At 60.5% G+C, this 18,190-nt stretch overlaps 2 protein-coding genes across 4 annotated transcripts; both read left to right on the forward strand.

Moving 5' to 3' along the window:
- The first annotated feature begins 3,111 nt into the window (after positions 1 to 3,111).
- LOC111770668 (major allergen Can f 1-like) lies at positions 3,112 to 7,430 on the forward strand. Of its 2 annotated transcripts, XM_023629577.2 has the most exons (7): positions 3,112 to 3,503; positions 3,869 to 3,999; positions 4,523 to 4,593; positions 5,133 to 5,243; positions 6,038 to 6,139; positions 6,304 to 6,330; positions 7,292 to 7,430. In XM_023629577.2, exons 1-6 carry the CDS (start codon positions 3,414 to 3,416, stop codon positions 6,327 to 6,329), a joined length of 531 nt encoding a protein of 176 aa, XP_023485345.1. In that variant the 5' UTR covers positions 3,112 to 3,413; the 3' UTR covers position 6,330; positions 7,292 to 7,430. The 2 variants fall into 2 exon arrangements, with proteins under 2 accessions (XP_023485345.1, XP_070107002.1); XM_070250901.1 differs by lacking the exon at positions 7,292 to 7,430 and having other exon boundaries at positions 6,304 to 6,646.
- A 6,200-nt stretch (positions 7,431 to 13,630) lies between these two features.
- LOC111770656 (epididymal-specific lipocalin-10-like) lies at positions 13,631 to 17,246 on the forward strand. Of its 2 annotated transcripts, none has more exons than XM_023629554.2 (6): positions 13,631 to 13,848; positions 14,443 to 14,582; positions 14,916 to 14,986; positions 15,334 to 15,441; positions 16,369 to 16,467; positions 16,905 to 17,246. In XM_023629554.2, the coding sequence occupies exons 1-6, from the start codon at positions 13,738 to 13,740 to the stop codon at positions 16,931 to 16,933; spliced, it is 558 nt and encodes a 185-aa protein (XP_023485322.2). In that variant the 5' UTR covers positions 13,631 to 13,737; the 3' UTR covers positions 16,934 to 17,246. The 2 variants fall into 2 exon arrangements, with proteins under 2 accessions (XP_023485322.2, XP_070107803.1); XM_070251702.1 differs by lacking the exon at positions 13,631 to 13,848 and adding an exon at positions 13,885 to 14,365.
- The last annotated feature ends 944 nt before the right edge of the window (positions 17,247 to 18,190 follow it).

Below are 18,190 nucleotides of genomic sequence, written 5' to 3' on the forward strand. Positions count from 1 at the left end.
GGTCCGGTGGCAGAGTGGCTAAGTTCACGTGCTCTGCTTCGGCGGTCTGGGGTTTGCAGGTTCCGGATCCCGAGTGCAGACGCAGCACTGCCTATCAACCCACACTGTGGCGGCGTCCCACATACAAAACGGAGGAAGATGGGCACACGTGTTAGCTCAGAGCACACACACACACACACACACACACACACAAAGCTGATAAGTACCATGAACATCACCAAATCCAGGAACCACCAGCCACTCCGACTCCTTGCCGCCCGGCCCACCTCTAGAAACCTCCTTTTCCTGGTCTTTCAGCCGCTGCTCCTGATTCCTCTGAAACTGCTGTTCCACTATTCCCGTAAAGATAACTCACACTCTGCCCCACACGGGGGATTGAAATTCATTTTTCATCACTGATCTTGGGATGCAGAAGACACGTAACTTCCGACACGGATGTATGTGCTCACTGTGGTTCTGCTGTGGGTCTTTGGTCCATAAATAAGAATTCTGATCAGTTCTGTTTTGCGTGGTTTCCATCTAAACAGCATAAAAGCGTGTGGTGCGTTGACACACGTTGCACCGTCAAGCAGTTGGGACAGAGCGGGCTCGCGTTTGACCAGACTTCACTGAGAACTGAACCCGGCTCACAGGCGTCCACCCCGGGGGCGTGAGGGAACTGACCGCACACTCGCCTCGGGCTTCGCGCAGAATGAAGCTGGTGTCTCCCCCCACCGCTCATGTGCCTTCTGAGTTGTGACCCGTAGCCGACACAGGTGGGTCAGGACGCCATGTGCGTCAGTCCAGAGCAGCGGCAGGAATATTCCCGAAAACCAAGACGACACGGGAAGCCAGCTCGGCACTACAGTGACCGTTACCCTCTACACGTCCCACTGAACCCAAAACTGCCCTCGGCCCCTGAACACGAGGAGAGAGATGGCTCCACAAATTGACAGAATCTCGTGATCACGGGAGCACCTGGCTGCAGCGTGGAGGAGGCCCAAGGGGGACGTCTAGTGTCTGTGTGAGGCCGCAGAACTGCGGGACCCCAGGCATGCGAGCCTGCGACGTTGCTGGCGGTTGCCATTGCTCTCACTCGGGGCACAGTTCACGCCCACCCACAGCCGGTGAGAGCTGCCGAGAGCCACATCCCAGCGACGCCTGTTGTCAGAGGGGCTCCGAGACGGCGTCTCCACTTGGTTCCAGTCGGCAGTGACGCTGAGCACCCTCAGGAGCCCCGCGGCCCCAGCCCCTCCTCGTGATTGCCTGTCCCGTTTGCTCTCCCCCGGTTGTCGTTTCCTAACTCTTTCGTCCGTCTGTCCGTCCGTGTGCTCTCCATCTCGAAGCCCCACAGCAGTCGCGCCCATTGCAGACATTCCCTCCAGGCTGACCTTTGACCTCTGTGGTCCCTTCAGCGCTTCCCTCACAGCTGGGGGGGTCTGTCTCTGGGCCGCAAAGGTGTCAGCCCTTGTTTCCTTTACAGGGTTTGAAAGGTTTGCTTTTCGTACGTAAGCCTTTTAATCCGGCTGGAATAATTGTGAGCGATGTGAGGTGGGGAGGTGAGCTTGTGTGTCTTTCCCGCGTGGACACCCAGTTCCACTCCTGTAGTGTTTTCCCCACAAGGGTTCTTGCCCGCTGTGCTGTGCGCCTGCTTTCCCGGCTCCACCCAGGGCTGTTTCTGGGCGTCTCTTCCACCCTCTGAGCTGTCGGTGTCGCCCTGTGACCACACCTCTCCCCCCGGCCCGGGTCTCCGAGGCTGACCCCTGCGGCCTGCCTGCCATCCGCACACCTGCACAGCCGCTCAGCCGCTCTCGTCTGCCTCAGCTCACGTCCCGCGTCACTCCCGATGCCATTCAGTTGTTCTTTCCCAATGTTTCCAGCAGTCTCCCTAGATGTCGATCTAGTTAATGTGTTTTCCCCAAAGAGCCAGTTTCACGTGTGCAGCTTGCTTTCACTGGCTTTTGAGTTTTCCATTTGCTACAGTGTCCACCTTCGATGTTTATCATTGTTCCTATTTCCTGTCTCCTCGTTGTCCACGCTCTGGCCGCTCTCATTTCACGGTTTCTCGTCCTGTCTCGTCTCCAGGCGTCCTCATCACGCTCCTCTTCTAAAGTGTCTTCACTCGTCCCGCTCCCCGGAGTGAGTTCCGGTCCAGACCGCTCACCTTGAGCCTGTCTCTCTTCACCTGGTCTTGCTGTGGGTGATTTGGAGCGTGGGGCACCAGCTCCCTTTCGGGCGGGATGCGGAACCCATGCACGCTTGCCCCTTTGTCGCCTTGTTGTCATCGTGCTCCATCTGCCAGTTTTGTCGTAGCCTCTGCCTCCCACCCCCGGCCCAGGCATCTGTTCTGCTGCCCGACAGGGGGGTGTGGGGACTCACAGAGAAAGTCGCTGCTCGGAAGACAGCTCGTCTCCCGTCTGCTTTGGAGGTGACATCACATCCTCTCACCTGCCTGGGCCAGGGCTGCAGCCCCACTCACCAGGCTGTGCTGCTCCTGCGTCCTGATTTGATGTGTGTGTGTGAGCATGTATGTATGTGCATGTTTGAGTGAATGAGTGTGAGTGTGTATGCATGTGTGTATCTGTGTGTGAATGCATATGCATATGTGTAAACGTGTGTGTATGTGTGTGAGTGTGTATGCATGTCTGTGTGAATGTGTGTATGCACGTGTGTCTGTGTGCATATGTGTCTGCGTGTAGGCATATGTGAATGTGTATGCATATGTGGCACGTGTGTGTGAATGTGTGTGTGTGTACATATGTTCACATTTCCATCTACGTGTCCTGGTTTGCATTCTTTATCTCTCATCTGCTGCTCCTCTGTACATGGAGCAGAGAGGGTGTGTCAAAGTGACTACTTATTGCACATCTTGTCAGGAGTGTAGACATGCTCTTTAAACACACCCGTCATCACGCTCACATAGTAGGTCCCTCTTTCTGGATGCTGAATCTGAGGTTAAGTAGCCTGACCCAGGAGGGCCAGCTGAGACCAAGCCTGTGGCTCTAAGGTCCAGCCCACATCCTCTCTGGCAGCGAGCAGGTCAGCCCAGCCTGCGGTGACAGGCGGGAGGGGGGCCGCTGGCACTGCTCACGTCCCTCGGTGCCTCTGCTCACGGAAGCCTCCACTCCTGCACTCCGACTGCCCCTCCTCGATGCTGCCTGCAGATCCGTCCCTCTAGATGGTGGCGCTGCCTCGATGACCCTTCGTGGTTAACCAGAGCCGTTCAGCAACGTCCAACAATAATGACATTTCATCTGCTCCACTGCGGAACTGGCCACGGTTTATGGCCAGGAAGGGATTGTCAATTGTCTGTGCCAAGTTCCCGCGGGACCCTGGGCCAGCGGGTATAAAGGGCGGCTGTGTGAGAGGCCAGCACAGCCTCTCCGACCCCAGCAAGTGACCTGTCAGGTGGCCGTGAGCACAGACCCCTGGAGATGAAGACCCTGCTCCTGACCATCGGCCTCAGCCTCATTGCTGCCCTGCAGGCCCAGGACCCCCTGGCCTTGGGCGAGGAGACTCCGGACGTGAGGCCCAGATGGGGCAGGCTGGCTGGAGGCGGTGTGGGGAGGGGCAGAGACACTCATTTTAGGATCAGGCATTAACCCCTGGCCCTGAGGGAACGGTCAGACAGAGGGGTCTATGCCCGATGGCCCCAGGACACAAGAGGGCCCCTGGGAGCAAGGGCACTGGTGGTCCCGCTGACCTGCAGGGGCCGGGAGCCGGCATCTGGGTGGGTCTGGCGAGGGTGCCGGGCTTGTGCTGGGTGGAGTGGTGGGCTGGGAAGCGCTCCAAGCCCCCAGCCCTGGGGATGAGGTAGAGTCTGGGGCTGCAGAGCAGGAGGGGGAGGCCGTGGGGTCGGCCGGAGCTCTGATGGAGGGAACATCCCCAGGTCTCAGGGAAATGGTATCTGAAGGCCGTGACCGCCGACCAGGAGATTCCCGGGGAGAAGCCTGAGTTGGTGACTCCCATGACCCTCACGGTCCTGGAGGGGGGCAACCTGGAGGCCAAAGCGACCGTGAAGTGAGTGTCAGCCGGCTTGGTAGCTGGCGACATCCCTCGGCCTTCCCTCCCCACATCAGGAGAGCCAGCATCTGTGAGGCGAGCAGACCACGCCGGTGTCCTTCTCAGGCCCTCCTACAACACTCAGCCCTGGCAGCTTTGGGGGAGCACCGCCATAGAGGGTGCCTCATGCGGGGGCACTGTGCAGGGGAGAGACCCCCAGACTTAGGGCACTGAGGAGGGGAGGGGCCGCAGATGGGACTCGTGGGCCGTGAGGGGCAGTGCTGGCTGATTGAAGAGGCTGCACCCCACCCCCCGCCCGGAGGGAGCCCCAGGGAGCTGTCACCCGTGACTGAAGGCCCAGCCAGTGCCTGGACTTGAGGTGGGAGAAGCGTGCTCCCCCACCAGGCCCACCTCGGACCCCAGGCTGCTGCTATGGGCATTGCCCTACGGCTGCTCCGAGGCAGGGGCAGTACGGGGGCTGGCTGTGTTTCCAAAGTGGGCACACCCAGGGCAGCATCACCACGTGGCTTCTGTGTTCCAGGGTGAGGGGTCAGTGCCAGGAGACGAAACTGGTGCTGGAGAAAACCAATGAGCCCGGCAAATACACGGCCGGTGAGTCTTGGAGCCCCAGCCAGGTGGCGCCCCACACACTGGGGGAGCCGGGGGCAGCCTGTGCATTTCTGGGGAGGCCTTTTAGCCTGAGAAGCCCCGCTCCTTTCTGACCCCATTAAATGCACACCCTCTCTCCCTCTGGTCAGTTTGCCCTGAAGATATGATCACTTGACACTAAGAGCCAGGAGGGACACATTGTCCCAGGAGGGACTGGACCGCCCAGGGGCCCCGCTGGGTTATGGCTGTGCCCACGTCAGGGGCGAGGAGCAGAGTCGTACCTGGTTGTTGGGGACTGAGCACCCCATGCTCCAACCCCATGCCCCGAAACCTCTCTGTGGTCCGTTGGTTGGGCATGTGACCCTCTTTCTAGTATGGGGCTCTCCCGGTGTGTTGGGTCCTCAAGAGGTGGAGACCTCACGGCCTGAGCAGCTGGGAGCATGTGGAAACTGGAGGGTCCGCCAGGCTGGGCGCTAGGCGAGCTCCAGGTCTTCCTGGAGGGTCACATGGCTTATTCAGCTCGTGCCACCGTCCTTCCGCAGACGAGGGCAGGCGCGTGGTGTACATCTCGCCGTCGAACGTGATGGACCACTACGTTCTTTACTGTGAAGGCGAGCTCCGGGGGAAGCAGATCCGGATGGCGAAGCTCGTGGGTGAGGGTCCCGCATCCCAGCGCCTGCAAACCCTCCTCCCTCCCCCTCCTCCCCGTGCCTCCTCCTCTTAGGAGAAGCCACCGGCGGCTCCTTCCAACTGCTTTTCCGGAAGGGAGCACTCATTCCCATCCCTGGAGCTCAGGATCCGGGTTTCCCAGTCTCGGTGTCTGCAGTGGGAACACAGGAGGGCAGAGGACCACTGTGGGGACAGGGATCCAAATGTCACAGAGGTCACTGGGTGGGCCACTCGTTCACAGGGACCACCCCTTGCAGCGTCCACCTCAGGAAGGAAATTCCAGCTCCTGGGGCTTAATTCCGGGATGGGGGGAGCTCAAGGAGGCATTGGGGCGTCAGGACTGTCTCTGCCTGAAGACAAGCGGTCCCCAGGGGCTCTCCTGCATGCTCCCCACCGCCAGGAGCGCAGCAGAAGTCAGTCCAGCGGGGACGGCACGGGGTCCAGGGGCCCCCAAGGGGAAGTGCTCTCCTCTGTGGCTGGGCAGGTCCTGCCGGTCGTCCTCACTCCAGGAGACCCCCAGGTGTGCTCATGAAGAGCACCCCGTTCCTCCCAGGCCTGCCGCACGGCGCCCACTGGGCACTCACAGCTCCCAGTCCTCTCTTTCCAGCCGAGCCCTCCTCCCGGCCGGAGGGACCTCGGGGTCCAGCCCCAACGTGGGTGCATGGTCTCCTGCCCGAGCTTCGCGGCGGCCCATCCATCTCTGCCTCAGGCTGGGCTGGAGATGCTAGCCTGCCCCCGTTCTGCCCCTCACCCTCGCGTCTCCCGATTTCACCCACAGGAAGAGACGCGGAGAACAACCAGGGGGCCCTGGAGGATTTTAAGACGTTCGCGAGAGACAAAGGGTTCGACCCGGAGAAGATCTTCACGCTCACGCGCCATGGTAGGGAGGACACCCTCGCCTGATCCTGCCCGGGCCCCGCACTGGGACGGACAGCAGAGCGAGTTTAGAGAACGCTAAATGTCCTTCCTGGGGTCACGTGACGTGTCGGCCCCGACTGATTCTCTGGGGTCTCCTGAGCCGTGTGTGTCTCCTTTTTTCTGCAGAAACCTGCTCTCCAGGAAGCGATTAGGGTAAGCGATTAGGGACGTGTGGTCTATCTCCCACCCCTGCTCCCACCGGGACAGGAGACCCTCTCGGCCAGGCTGGTGGAGAGCCTGCTCCTGGAGTCGCCCGGGCCCCTGAGCCTCGCCTGCAGATTCGGTCTCGCAGAGCAGTGCCCGGCAGTGAGGAAATCCCTCTGGAGTGAGCGCTCCAGGGGCTGGGGTGCTGGGGGAGACTGTTTAGCTCCTGACACCGCGGTGTGCCTGCCAGCAAGGGTGACATCCCTCCTCACCCCTGAGTAGTCATCGTGACTTTGTTTACCCAATGAGCTGCTTAAAAGATTCAGAAATACGGCACCCATGAGCGGGGTACTTCAGACCTCCTGGGGTCCTCACCAACTGCATGTCCTTTTGGAAACTGGAGTTTCAGTGACTTACCCAAGGTCACTGCCCAGGGGTGGGCAGAGCCAGAGCCCAGAGAGCAACCCCGTTCCCTCTTTGCCCTCCCGTTGGCTGGAAGTGGCCCCGACACACTTTCATACGAGAGCGTGGATGCTGCGGGCAGCCTACAGGACGGTCCCCTCGAGGTCCTCAGATCCAGCGGCCAGAGCCTGAGGACACAGCACCTACCCCCACACTGCAGCCCCCAGAACCCGGCGCCTGCCCCCACGGCAGCCCCAGAACCCAGCACCTCCCCCGACATGGTGGCCCCAGAACTCAGCACCTGCCCACACATGGCACCCCGAAACCTCGGCACCTGCCCACACACGGCAGCCCCCAGAGCCCAGCATTTGCCCCCACATGGCACCCCGAGACCTCGGCACCTGCTCCCACACGGCAGCCGCCAGAGCCTGGCTCCTGCCCCGATGATAGCCCCAGAACCCAGCACCTGCCCCCACACGGCACCCCCAGACCTCGGCACCTGCTCCCACACGGCAGCCCCTCCCGGCCTCCCCCGTCCTGGTCTCACTGACCCTCCCCCCCTCTCCAGGACGGGGGGCACCGTGGCTCCACAGCAGCCCTGAGGCGGCACCACCAGGACCCTCCGTCCTGCAAGACACAGAAGGAGCCCCTGACCAGGGGGCCTGGGTCACCTCCTGCCACCCCTCCTGCACCCCCACCCCCTCCTCCCCAGCCCTGCATCCCCCTCCTGGTTCCGCATAAAGAGCTTCAGCAGTTCCCGGTGCCTCTGCCTGTCTGTGGGTCCGTCGGGTGGGCTGGGAATGAGGAGGATGTAGGCAAGCTGGGGCGGGCAGGGCGGGAGGACCCAGCAGCGTCCTGGTTCTCTGTGGTGGGTGGTGCAGTCCAATGGGCATGAGGGTCCAGGCGGAGGGTTGGGTGCTGCCACTCTGCCGAGGGTCCTCTGGGGGCTTTCTGCAGGCCTGACGCCCACGAAGCCAGGTTCTGGTGGTCGTGTGGTCAGGGGCAAGGACCTGGTCCATGGGACTGCACACGTGTGACCTGTGACACTTGAGCTCAAACTGCCAGCTCTGCTTCCCCTGCACTGGTGGCAGTTCAGCTCACATCTCGGTTCGGCTCTTCCAGCCTTAGCTGGGCTCCCTGGGGCCTGCCCTGTGCGTCCGTGATTGAGGGGTTAGCCTGAGATGGGGGCAGCTTATGCACAGAACTTGGGGCTCTCCCTCTCCAGCTCTCTGCTTTCCAGGATTTCCTCCTTCACTTTCCTGCAGCTCTACTCACCCGGGACTCTGTCCTCTGGTTCTTGAAGGCAGCAAGATCACAGGGTTTCTACCAGAGGCTTATCTGCTCCTCCTGGTGGAGACAGGGGCCTGCCTTCAAGACAAAAGCTATGAGCATGAGAAGCCCACCAAGTGCCGTTACCTTCCTCGGGGTGTTGACTGACCGACAGCATGTTTGCCGCTGGTCCCCTTCAGAGGGCTGTTTTCGTGGTCTGGGCAGAGGTAACAGTGCTACCTGGGGGAGGCTCGGACAGGTGCTAGCTGCCTGGCCATGAAGGGAAGTGGAACTTGCTGCCGTTTAGTAAAGGACCTGCACTTTACAATCCCAAGAAGAGGGCTCGCTTCAGATAAGAAATGGCCCAAGTCACCAAATTCTTCCATCTGCTCGTGGAGTTGCGTGTCACTGCTGATCTGGGGAATCTCACCCAGCTTTGTGCAGAGTCACGATGAAGAGAAAGCAGAACGTGGGGTCCTAGGTGAGGCTCCCCAGAGTCCGACCCCGCGCGGAGCACTCAGATCGTTCTACTTGTCAGTCCGGCCTGTGGTTGGCTGAGGGCTGACACAGGGACGTGACCAGCCAGCAATCTGGTCTGCACTGTGCTGGCCTGAGCGTGCACCTGCACCCAGAGAAGGCCACCAAGCGAGGAGTCACAGGGCCTCGCAGTAGGGAGCTGCCTGTGCGCAGCAAGGATGAGCCTGGGGAACAGGGTGGGGCCCTCACATTACTGCCTGCCCCGACCTTTACACTGCTCAGACACACTCAGCCCCAAGCCCCTGTCATGAAGCATCACAGATGTGGCCATCACAGCTCTTTCAGAGGGGAAAAGGTCTTTGGCACGAAGATGAGCAGGAGAAGCGGCAGCCCCTGCTCTGCGATGGCTTCTGAGATGTCGTTGGCATCTGTCCCATGTCTGGGTCCCATTCACTCTTGAGGTTGCTTGCCAGGGGGGTGGGGTTGATCCGTACACTCACCTCTGGGGGTCCAAGGCCCTGGTTCTGAGCTCTTCCTGGACTAGGGCCCCTCCAGTTGCTTCGTCGTGGTCCCTGGGCGTGGGAGCACAGCAGGCGCTCCAGTGAGCCCCCGATTTCCAGGCTTGCTCCCCTCTGCCTCTATGAAGTGGCAGCAACTCGAGAAGCTCACAATAATCAGGGCCAATCAGCCGGCTGATAGGAAGCAACTCCTTTCTGTACCTGCTGGTCCGCCAGCACGAGGAGCCAACGACGACCTGGTGGAGGCCACCGCGGCAGGTCTGGTGGAGCGCGTGCCGTGGCTGCGCCTCCCCTCGCGGGAACCCAGAGCTCAAATCTCACGGAACCCAAAGCCACAGGGATGGAAATCTCATAGCTTTAAATGGTTCTGTTAGAAAAAAAGACGTGCTTAAGTCAACGGGCAAAGCCTTAACCTTAAGAGAAAAAAAGCAACTTATGCCCAACGTAAGAGAAGGGAAATAATAAGGATGAGAAGTCGACAATCGGGGAAGCCACGTGAGCACGCAGGTTGCACACGATGCCTGCGCCCCCTCGTGCTGTCCCTCGCCATCTGACTCTGCCCACTTGTGGACGATGCCCGTCGGTCTCAATGCACATTCCTGGTCCTGTACGTGATGCCGCGGCCGCAGCCTGCGGATGCTTCTCCTCCGCAGCCGCCCGTGTCAGGCTCGTCAGTGGAGGGGGCAGGAGAGCACTGCGAGGGAGGGGCCCCTTCCAGGTTCCGGGGTGTCTGCTTTCTTCTTCTTTCTTCTTCTTCTTCTTCCTTCTTCTTTCTCCTGTGATGCTGGGCTGGCAAACAGGACACCTAGGGGCGTTCACCCAGTGAGTTCAGCAGCATCCCCATTGGCGGCTTTCCAGTGAGTTCCATGGGCTCCCTAACCCACCACCCAACCATGGTACCTCTCTGCCTTCCAGGGGCCACGGTCACCCCCTCTTGCGAGGTCTGAATCCCGTCCGCCTTTGTTCCTACACGGGGTGCTCGGCCTCTGCCTCGGGGAGGGGCACTCCGACACCTGCTGTTTCTGTACCCTGGGCAGCTCTCTTCACCTTTCGTACCCACCCCTGTGTAACCAATTATCAATTCTTTCTATTAAACTGTGTTCGGATGGCTGCATGCTTCCTCCCTCCTGACTCTCTGGTCAATGCAGGATCCTTTCTCCATTTTATGCTAAAAGCAGTTCTGGCATCTCGACCTCTGAGTGCCACCACGAGGCAGCTCTCAGCCTGCGGGAGCCGCCGCCGGCTGCCCAGGTCGCCCGTGAAATCCAGAATTTCTGGTACGCACACACGCACTGACAAATTCAGCTCCACCCAGAGTGAGCACGCAGCTCTCCTGGGGTAGCACCTTCAGAATCGAGTCCCACGTAGCTCCTCATGGAGGATCTCCAAGACGGCAAGTCAAGTGCTCTCGGGCAAGGGAGGAGGGAGGAGGGGTGACTCTGTTTGGGGAGGTTTGGCAGCTTGGGCAGGGGTGGTCGAGGTGCCCTCTTCACCTGAGATCACATAAATGTCCCCATTCTCTGTGTAGGGTCCCCACCCAGCAGAGCCAGACGCCCAGGGACGCACAGCCGTGAACTGTCTGGATGTTGACAGGGCTCACATCTGTGCCTGACCCTGCCCGTGTGAGAGGAGAATGACCTCAGAGGGGCCTCAGAGGGGCTCGGGCTGAAGCTGCCAACGGGATTGAAGCTGTTTGAGGCCCAGGGACAGGCGAGAGGAAGAGAGCTGTGGGGCAGCGCGTCAGAGAGAGAAGTGGGGCCTGGGTCCCAAACCCCGGCCAGGCCGGAGGGAGGGACCCAACCAAGGTGGACCAAGCCTCTTGAGCCCTGGGCCCTGGGGTCTCACACCGCCCAGAGCCCTCAGAGTGATCCTGTTTGAGGCGGAGTGTCCATCCTCCTGGAGAGATCCACAATCTGAGAGCTGAAGAGACTCAACGACTCCGTGCATCCCAGAATTGTTGAAGGACCGCGTAGCACACCGAAGGACTTGACCGTGCACTGGAGCTCCGGCCGTGAGCCCAGGTGACCAGTCGCTGCGCCCAGGGAGCATCAGCGCTACGAGGGGTGAGTTCCCATGACTGCAAACTCTGGGCTCGAAGCAGCACACACTTCTTACCTTATAGATCTGGAGGTCGGAAGTCCAAAATCAGTCTCATGGGGCTAAAGCGAAAGTGTCCACAGGGGGTTCCATTTGGAGGCTCCGGGAGAGTCCATTTCCTGGGCTTTTCCAGCTTCTAGAAGCCTCTGCACTCCTTGACTCGTGGCCCCTTCCTCCACCTTCACAGCCGGCCTTGTAGCATCTTCTCTCCTCCCTGGACCTCCACCCGTGTCCTTAGAATCCCCTTCTCCTTCTTGTACTTTCTCCGCCCCCTCCTCTTCTCTCTGTCTGTCTCTTCTGTCTTTCTCTCTTTCTCCCGCCTCCCTCTTTTAAGGATCCTGTGGTGGCATGGGGTCCACCCGGATAATCCAGGATGACCTCCCATCTCCAGATCCTTACCTTCCTCACATCAGCAAAGTCCCTTGTCCCATGTGAGGCAGCACATGGCTCTGGGGATTGGGGTGTGGACATCTTGGGCACTGCCATTCAGCCCACCACATGGAGAAATTGACACACAGTATACTGGGTTGTGGGTAAATGAAGTGGATGACCCGGGGAGCCATGAGTCCTTAATAGAAAACCACTAGGGAGTGACACAGAGAGACGTGGGGGCGTGGGGTGGGTGCGTTTACCTGCCTCAATGCCCCTGGACAAGGTGCCTTTTGCTGCCTAATTGCCCCTTTGCTTTGTGACTCTCCCTAGGGTTGAGCCCCATGTGTCGCAGGCCTCCCGGCCACCGGCCTCCGCCACGACGCGCTGGGGCAGTAAGAGCTGCCGGCTCTCCTCCTCCACGGTGTCCGCGTGTCCCGGGACACCCCTCCTGCATCCTGGGGGCTGCAGGGCTCCTGGGGGCCGCTCCTCTTCTCTGGAAAGTCTACGGATGCTCTTTCTTCCTTTCCAGTAGTTTCTAAACATCCTCTATTCTTGGAGCCCAAAAGCTTCCCAGGACGTGCCCAGCCCGGGTCTTCTCTCATGCCTTACAGCATGTTGAGCGTTTTCAACCTGCGCTCCCCAACGCCTGCGAGATTTCTGCAGCCTGGGGAGATTGTACAGTCTCCCGTCTCCTCTGGGATGTCTAATAGCCGCACGCAAGGACCCCTCAGCGTCCCCCAGGCCCTTTCTTGTCACCCGCGGCCTCCTGCTCAGCTCTGGACCCTGAGATCTCTTCTCTCCGCCTTCTTCTTTCCTCTGGGGGCTCTCTCTCTCCTCGACCTTGTCTCCCTAGTTTCTCCATGTGTAAACCGTGTACTGTCACTCCACAGTCTCATTTTGTCCTGTGACCGTCTCTTCAAGGGACATTTTGTCGTCTTGAGTCCATGGCATCCTCTGTCGCCTCCTGCACCTTGTTCATCCTGGAGAGCCGCCCGCAGTCAGAGCTCTGTGGATCCTTGCTGTGAGGGCCCTGCACCCCGTCCTGGGGCCCAGTCCAGGCTCGTCCACCTGCAGGCGACCCGTGAGTGTCGTAGGTCGGGCAGCCCCTGGCTCTGTGGACGTTTTGCTAGTCTCCTGCCAAGATTCCTGGAGGAAACCTGTCTGTCCCCAACCTCCGTGGGGCAAAGGCTACAGTCTTCCTGGCCTCAGGCTAGAAGGTTCCCGACTGTGTGCCCCCGTCTGGAGCTGGTCCAGCGCTGGCCGACCAGCAGCATCTTGCGGCATCTCACAGGGTGTGGCACTGCCCTTCCATGCAGGGCCTGGGGGCCCCTGGGAGCCCTGCTCCCTCCAAGAAGCTGCAGTGGACCCCTCCTGCCTGGCTCCTGCCCGACTCCTGCCCTGCCCTGGGCTCCAGGCCTTGCCTGTTGAGGGCCCAGCTGCCGCCCACCCGAGAGCCGATTCCCAGCTTGGAGAGGAAGCCCCGGGATGTCTCCAAACCCCCTTCTTCCCTCCTCTCTCCCTCTGACTTTGTTTCCCTTCCATTTCCGTCCTCGCTGTAGTTTCTTCCTGCTTCCGTGTGTGTGTCTCCACTGGTCTCTCCGGAGCTGGTTTCTTTCTCTGGATCTTTCTTGCCATTTCAAACAAGGCCTTGACTTTCATTATAACTTGTAACTGTTTGTTGGTCTCATATGTATGAAAGATAATGTTTCACTTAATAATTTGTTTATATCCTTATAACTGATTGGATTTCTATTGTTCACAGTTGGTTTTTAGTCTATTTTCTCGGGCTTTCTACATATACAATCACGTCCTCTGCCTGCATGGTTGTTGACTTCCGTCTTTGCTGTTTTTACACTTCTGTTTTTTTCTCTTGTCAACTTGCGCTATGTGCCTCTCTCCTGGGGGGGTTAGAACAGGAGGCCCAGGGGTGTGACAGCTCCAAGAGACATTTGGTGACCCCAAGCCCAAGGGAGTGACCTCAGGAGCATGATGGTGCCAGGGACTGGGGGAGGGGAAGGGGTGAGCATTTAATGGGCACAGAGGCTCCGTCTTCAGGGGCCTCCCAGACAGGCAGTGCCCACTGGCGGCTGTGCTGCCCCGAGGGCTGAGTGCCCGGGCCGGCCCTCTGTGCCTGGGGAGGAGAGGACCCAAAGCCCCCTCCCTCCCCGTCGGCCCACCCCAGGCTGGCCCGAGACTCCGGGTTGGCTGGATGCCACGGCTGGGCCAGGTGGGCAGGGAGATTTAAAGGCAGCATTGGGGCAGCTGAGGGAGGAGGGCGAGGATGGGGCCGGGGCGGCTGCTGCCCGTTCTGGCCCTGGCACTGGTGCTGGCTGTGGGGTCCCAGCCGCAGGAGCAGATCCCCAGGGAGGCCCACAACCTCAACTGGAACAAGGTAAGTCACGGGATCCCAGTCCCCGGGGCCAGGCGCCCGGGCACCCAGAAGAAATCTTCAAAGGGCCATCCGGACAGAGCGGGCAGCACCCTGAGGCTAATAGGAGGTTCATGGGCTCCATGGGCCGAGAGCCCCAACGAGTGGGCAGAGTGGAGGGCCCCAGACAGGTGCGGCCTGAGGTCACCTGGAGATGCCAGGTGGGCAGAGGGGAGGCGGAACGAGCAGGGCATGTTCTGGAATAACAAGACCACTGCCTGGGTGGACTGTTCCGGTGGGGTCGGCCGTGGGCACAGGCTGAGCGGACTGTGGGAGCGTGGGTTTGTGGCAGGAACAGTCAGTGGGCAGGGTGCAGGGGTGAGCTGGAAGGATGGGCCCCCAGGAGGACCACGTGAGAAGCCAGCTCACACGCAATGCCCACGGCCCAGCCCTGTGCTGCCTCGGGCCGGACCAGCTGGGCACCTGCCCTCCACGGCCTGGGGTGGGCAGCTGTGGACTCTGGTGGTGGGCTGGGCCTCAGGCAAGTGTCACTCGTCCCATGAGTTCTGGGGTCCAGGCTGGGAACTAACCTCTGTGCTTCCCCCTCCCTCTCTGCAGTTTGCAGGGTTCTGGTACATTCTTGCCATCGCCTCTAATGCCCCAGGATTCTTGCCAAGCAGAGACAAGAGGAAGCTGGGGGCGTGCATGGTGAGGGTTCACAAAACGGGCCAGCTGAAGGTGGTCCTCGCCTTCAACCGGTGAGTGTGCGAGGGTGGGGTCCTGGCACGCCCTTCGCAGACCCCTGGCTGCATCTCCCCTTCCCCAGGTGAGGGGCAGCCAGACCCGTGGTGGGTCTGGAAATCCCACAGGGATCCCCACAGCCCAACCGCCATCACTTCCTGCCCCTAAAGTCGAGAAGGCTGCCTGGGAGAGGCCTCTGCAACCACGGGCACTCGGCAGGTGGGGTTGTTTGGAGCGTTTCCCATATGCCATGGGACCCCACCAACCCTGGTCCAAATTGGAAAATTCCAGAACAACTGAGCCAAGAAGGGGCTCGCTGGCCGCGAGCTCTCAGCACCCCGGCCCTGCAGGTCGCAGGGGTGCCAGTCCCACACGTTACTTCTGCGGAAAGACAGGAAGAAGGCCGTGTTCAGGAACACCCGTACGTCTGATGGCCTGGCCCGAAGAAAGACCTGGGGTGGGAGAGTCCTGGCTAAGGCCACCGAGACACTGGACGTGATGCCCCTGACCACACTGCCCCCAGCTGCCCCTCTGCCCCCGAGAACGTGGGTAGGCAGGACAGACACCCAAGCACAGGGTGGCCGGGCTGGCCGTGGTCCCCGGGCCTCACCTTCCCAGAGCCACATGGCGCGCGTGCGCCCAGGCTGGGCCTGGAGAGAAGGATCAGGTGGCTCTGCGACCGACCCCTTCCAGACCCCAACTGGGCGGCCGGTGCGTGGGCGGGCGGTCCAGGCGCAAGCAGCGGCTCTGTGCCCTGTGCCCCTGCAGTGAAGGGCATGGAGGGCTTCGGCGTGCTGTGCACCGACCACAGCTCCGGCCTCGTGCACCTGCGTCTGGGCCGGGCCGGCCGCTCCTCCAAGACCCTGCTGCTCTTCAGTGAGCCCGGCCGCCCCCAGCCCCTGGCCTGGGCCTCCTGGGCAGCGAGTGTGGAGGGTGCGGGCAGGGAGGGGCACCGAAGGGGACAGAGGGGGACCGAGGAGGGTGGAGCTCAGAGGTGAGGACATTGGCAAGAGGGAGGCCTCTGCCCAGGCAGCTCGGTGCCACCACAGACCAGCACAGACCGGGTGCTTCCACGCAGACACGTGGTCCTAGCAGCTCAGGGTCCAGCACGCTGCGGGCCTGGCGGGGACCCTCTGCCTGCTTTGCAGACGGCCGCATTCTCGCTGTGCTCGCATGCCTGGGGAGAGAGGTCTGGTCTCCTTCTTCCCCCAGGGGCACCAGTCTCATCACAAGGACCCCACACTCACGTCCCCGTCTGACCCTAATTACCTCCCAAGGGCCCACCTCCTGACCCCATCACACAGGGCTTCAACATGCAGTCCACAGGGGTCAGTCACAGCCCAGGAGGTGCAGGCTGCAGCAGGGGTGACGTGGGGCTGGGTTGGGGTGGGTGGACAGAGCTTGGGGCCCTGGACATCGAGACCACACAGGCAAGTCTTGGAGGTGACCACAGCACGGTGAGTGGGGGAGGCCACTGGCCACTGCAAAGGGGGCAGTCAGAAAGCAAAAGTAGCTGCCCCCCACAGGCTGACAGTGGGAGGAGGGGAGGAGAGGCAGTGGTGACAGCAAAGGCTGGATGTGGAGCCCTGAGGATGTTTTGCCTGGGGGTGGGCTGGGTGGTGTGGAAGTGACCGGGGTCGGGGAGGGGCATGACCTCACTTCCAGGCACCCCAGTGGGTGGGATGAGCAGCCCTGTTGGAGAACGTGGGAAATGCCCCCTGAGGCTGTGGGCTGTGGGGGTCCGGTGCAGCCCCAAATGGCCGGACCTGGAAACTCTGACATGACTCTGCTTTCCAACCGCAGGCAGACAGACCACATCCAGCTTCCCAAGCATGAAAAAATTCGTAGACACGTGTGAGATGTTGGAGCTCACAAAGAGTGCAACCATTCTCCCAAAAGACGGTAAATACAGTTGCAAGGCTCTGGGTCCAGGACAACAGCGTCCTGGCCCCACCTGCCCATCCCACTAGAGAGCTGACTCACATGGGGAAGGAGAGATGAGAGGATGACAGTGCCACCTTTTTAAAGATCTGAAGCCAACTGTGAAGGCACGCCTGCATGTGCGTCCCCATGCCTGCCTCCTGGTCCTCTACCAGCATCAGCTTGTCACCCCGGCAGGCCCTGCACAGGGAGCAAGAGGCGGTGCCCAGGGCACAGATGCTCTGTCTGATCGGGTCGCTGAGGCTGTGGCTAGAGGACCAGGGGCTGCGTGGCTCTGCCCTCTGCGGTGCCCAAGACTAGCATTTATGAAACGAGGGTGAGCCAGCACGTGTCACGGGCAGAGGTGGGCTCCCTGAGAGCGGCCCCAGCCCTCTCATCGCCTCTCTCCTCTCCCACAGCCTCCTGTGCGCACACCATCCTGCCGTGAGAGGGAGCCGCCCGCCTGCTCTTTCCTTCGGGGCTTGGCTTGCGGTCCCCCTAGACCCCCGGAGTGTTGTTCCAGGTTGCAGGTCTCATACCCAGATGCTTGTTGAGAAGCCTTTGGTGACCCCAGGACATTGAAGGTCTGGAACCCAGGGCCACGGCTCTAGCCCAAAAGGAATCTTTCATGATCATCGAGCTGACTGGGCAAGGAGATGCCAAGCCAGACCCCTTCTTCCTGTGTCCTCCAGACCACATGGCAGAAAGATGCTGCTGTCCCCCATCTGCTGTGAAATAGACCACGGTCTGGTCCAGTGTCATCCTTGCCATGTGCCTTCTCTGTAGAGTCTATGCCACCGTTCTCTGTGTCCTTGACATCCTACACTTCCTCAGGAAGCTGTTCACTGCTTGACCAAACATTTCCAAGCACCTATCATGTGCCAGGCATGGTGCTGGCTGCTGGGGGAGAGCAGGGAGCAAATCTGCACAGTCCCCGCAGAACCAATGCCTTATCAGGAGAGGCGGACGCTGTGCAGACACCCAGGCACACGAGGACAGACTCAGAGAAACAGATCTGGAGGCAACAAGTGCAGAACAAGGGCAGGGCTGACTCTCTCCAGGTGAGGGAGGAGGGGTCAGGGAGAGCTTCTTGGAGGAAGCGGCATTTGAGCTGAGAAACGGAGAGTGGTGGGAGTTAAGTAAGTTATGGTGGGGCTGGGGGAGCAGGACATCCCCGGAAGAGGAAACTACCTTTGAACCCCAGAGTGTTGGAGACGGAGGGAAGCACGTGGACTCAGGGGCCATGCGGAAGGGCGACGTCATGGTGGGAAAGGCAGGCGAGAGAGGTGGTTCAGTCCCAGGAGAGGGAACCCCAGAAGAGCAGGGCTGGGGCTGAGGTTGGAGGAGCTCCAGGGCCCCCTGTTGGAGTGTCTTGTAGGAGCTGGAGTTCAGAGCGGGGATCTAGGTGGCAGAGAGACACTCTGGAGTCCCTGATCTGTATTTGGTAATGGACGTCACAGCACGGATGAGATCATCTAAGGAGAAAATAACAGGATGGAATCAGTCAGCCACAACCGTGTAACAGACAACCCCAAAGCCTCTGAGCCATAAAGTAACACAAGGTCACTTAGCTCTCCCATCTGGGTGTCAGCTTGGGACCGGCTGATGTAGGTGGGTCTCTGTTGGGCAGCTCTGCCGATCTCCGCTGGGTTTGCTCTTGCAGTTTGGGTTGGAGGTGCAACCAGGAGGTGGGTTGGTTGGGGCT

This window comes from Equus caballus, chromosome 25, assembly GCF_041296265.1.
Source record: "Equus caballus isolate H_3958 breed thoroughbred chromosome 25, TB-T2T, whole genome shotgun sequence".
In the NCBI taxonomy this organism is placed as follows: domain Eukaryota; kingdom Metazoa; phylum Chordata; class Mammalia; order Perissodactyla; family Equidae; genus Equus; species Equus caballus.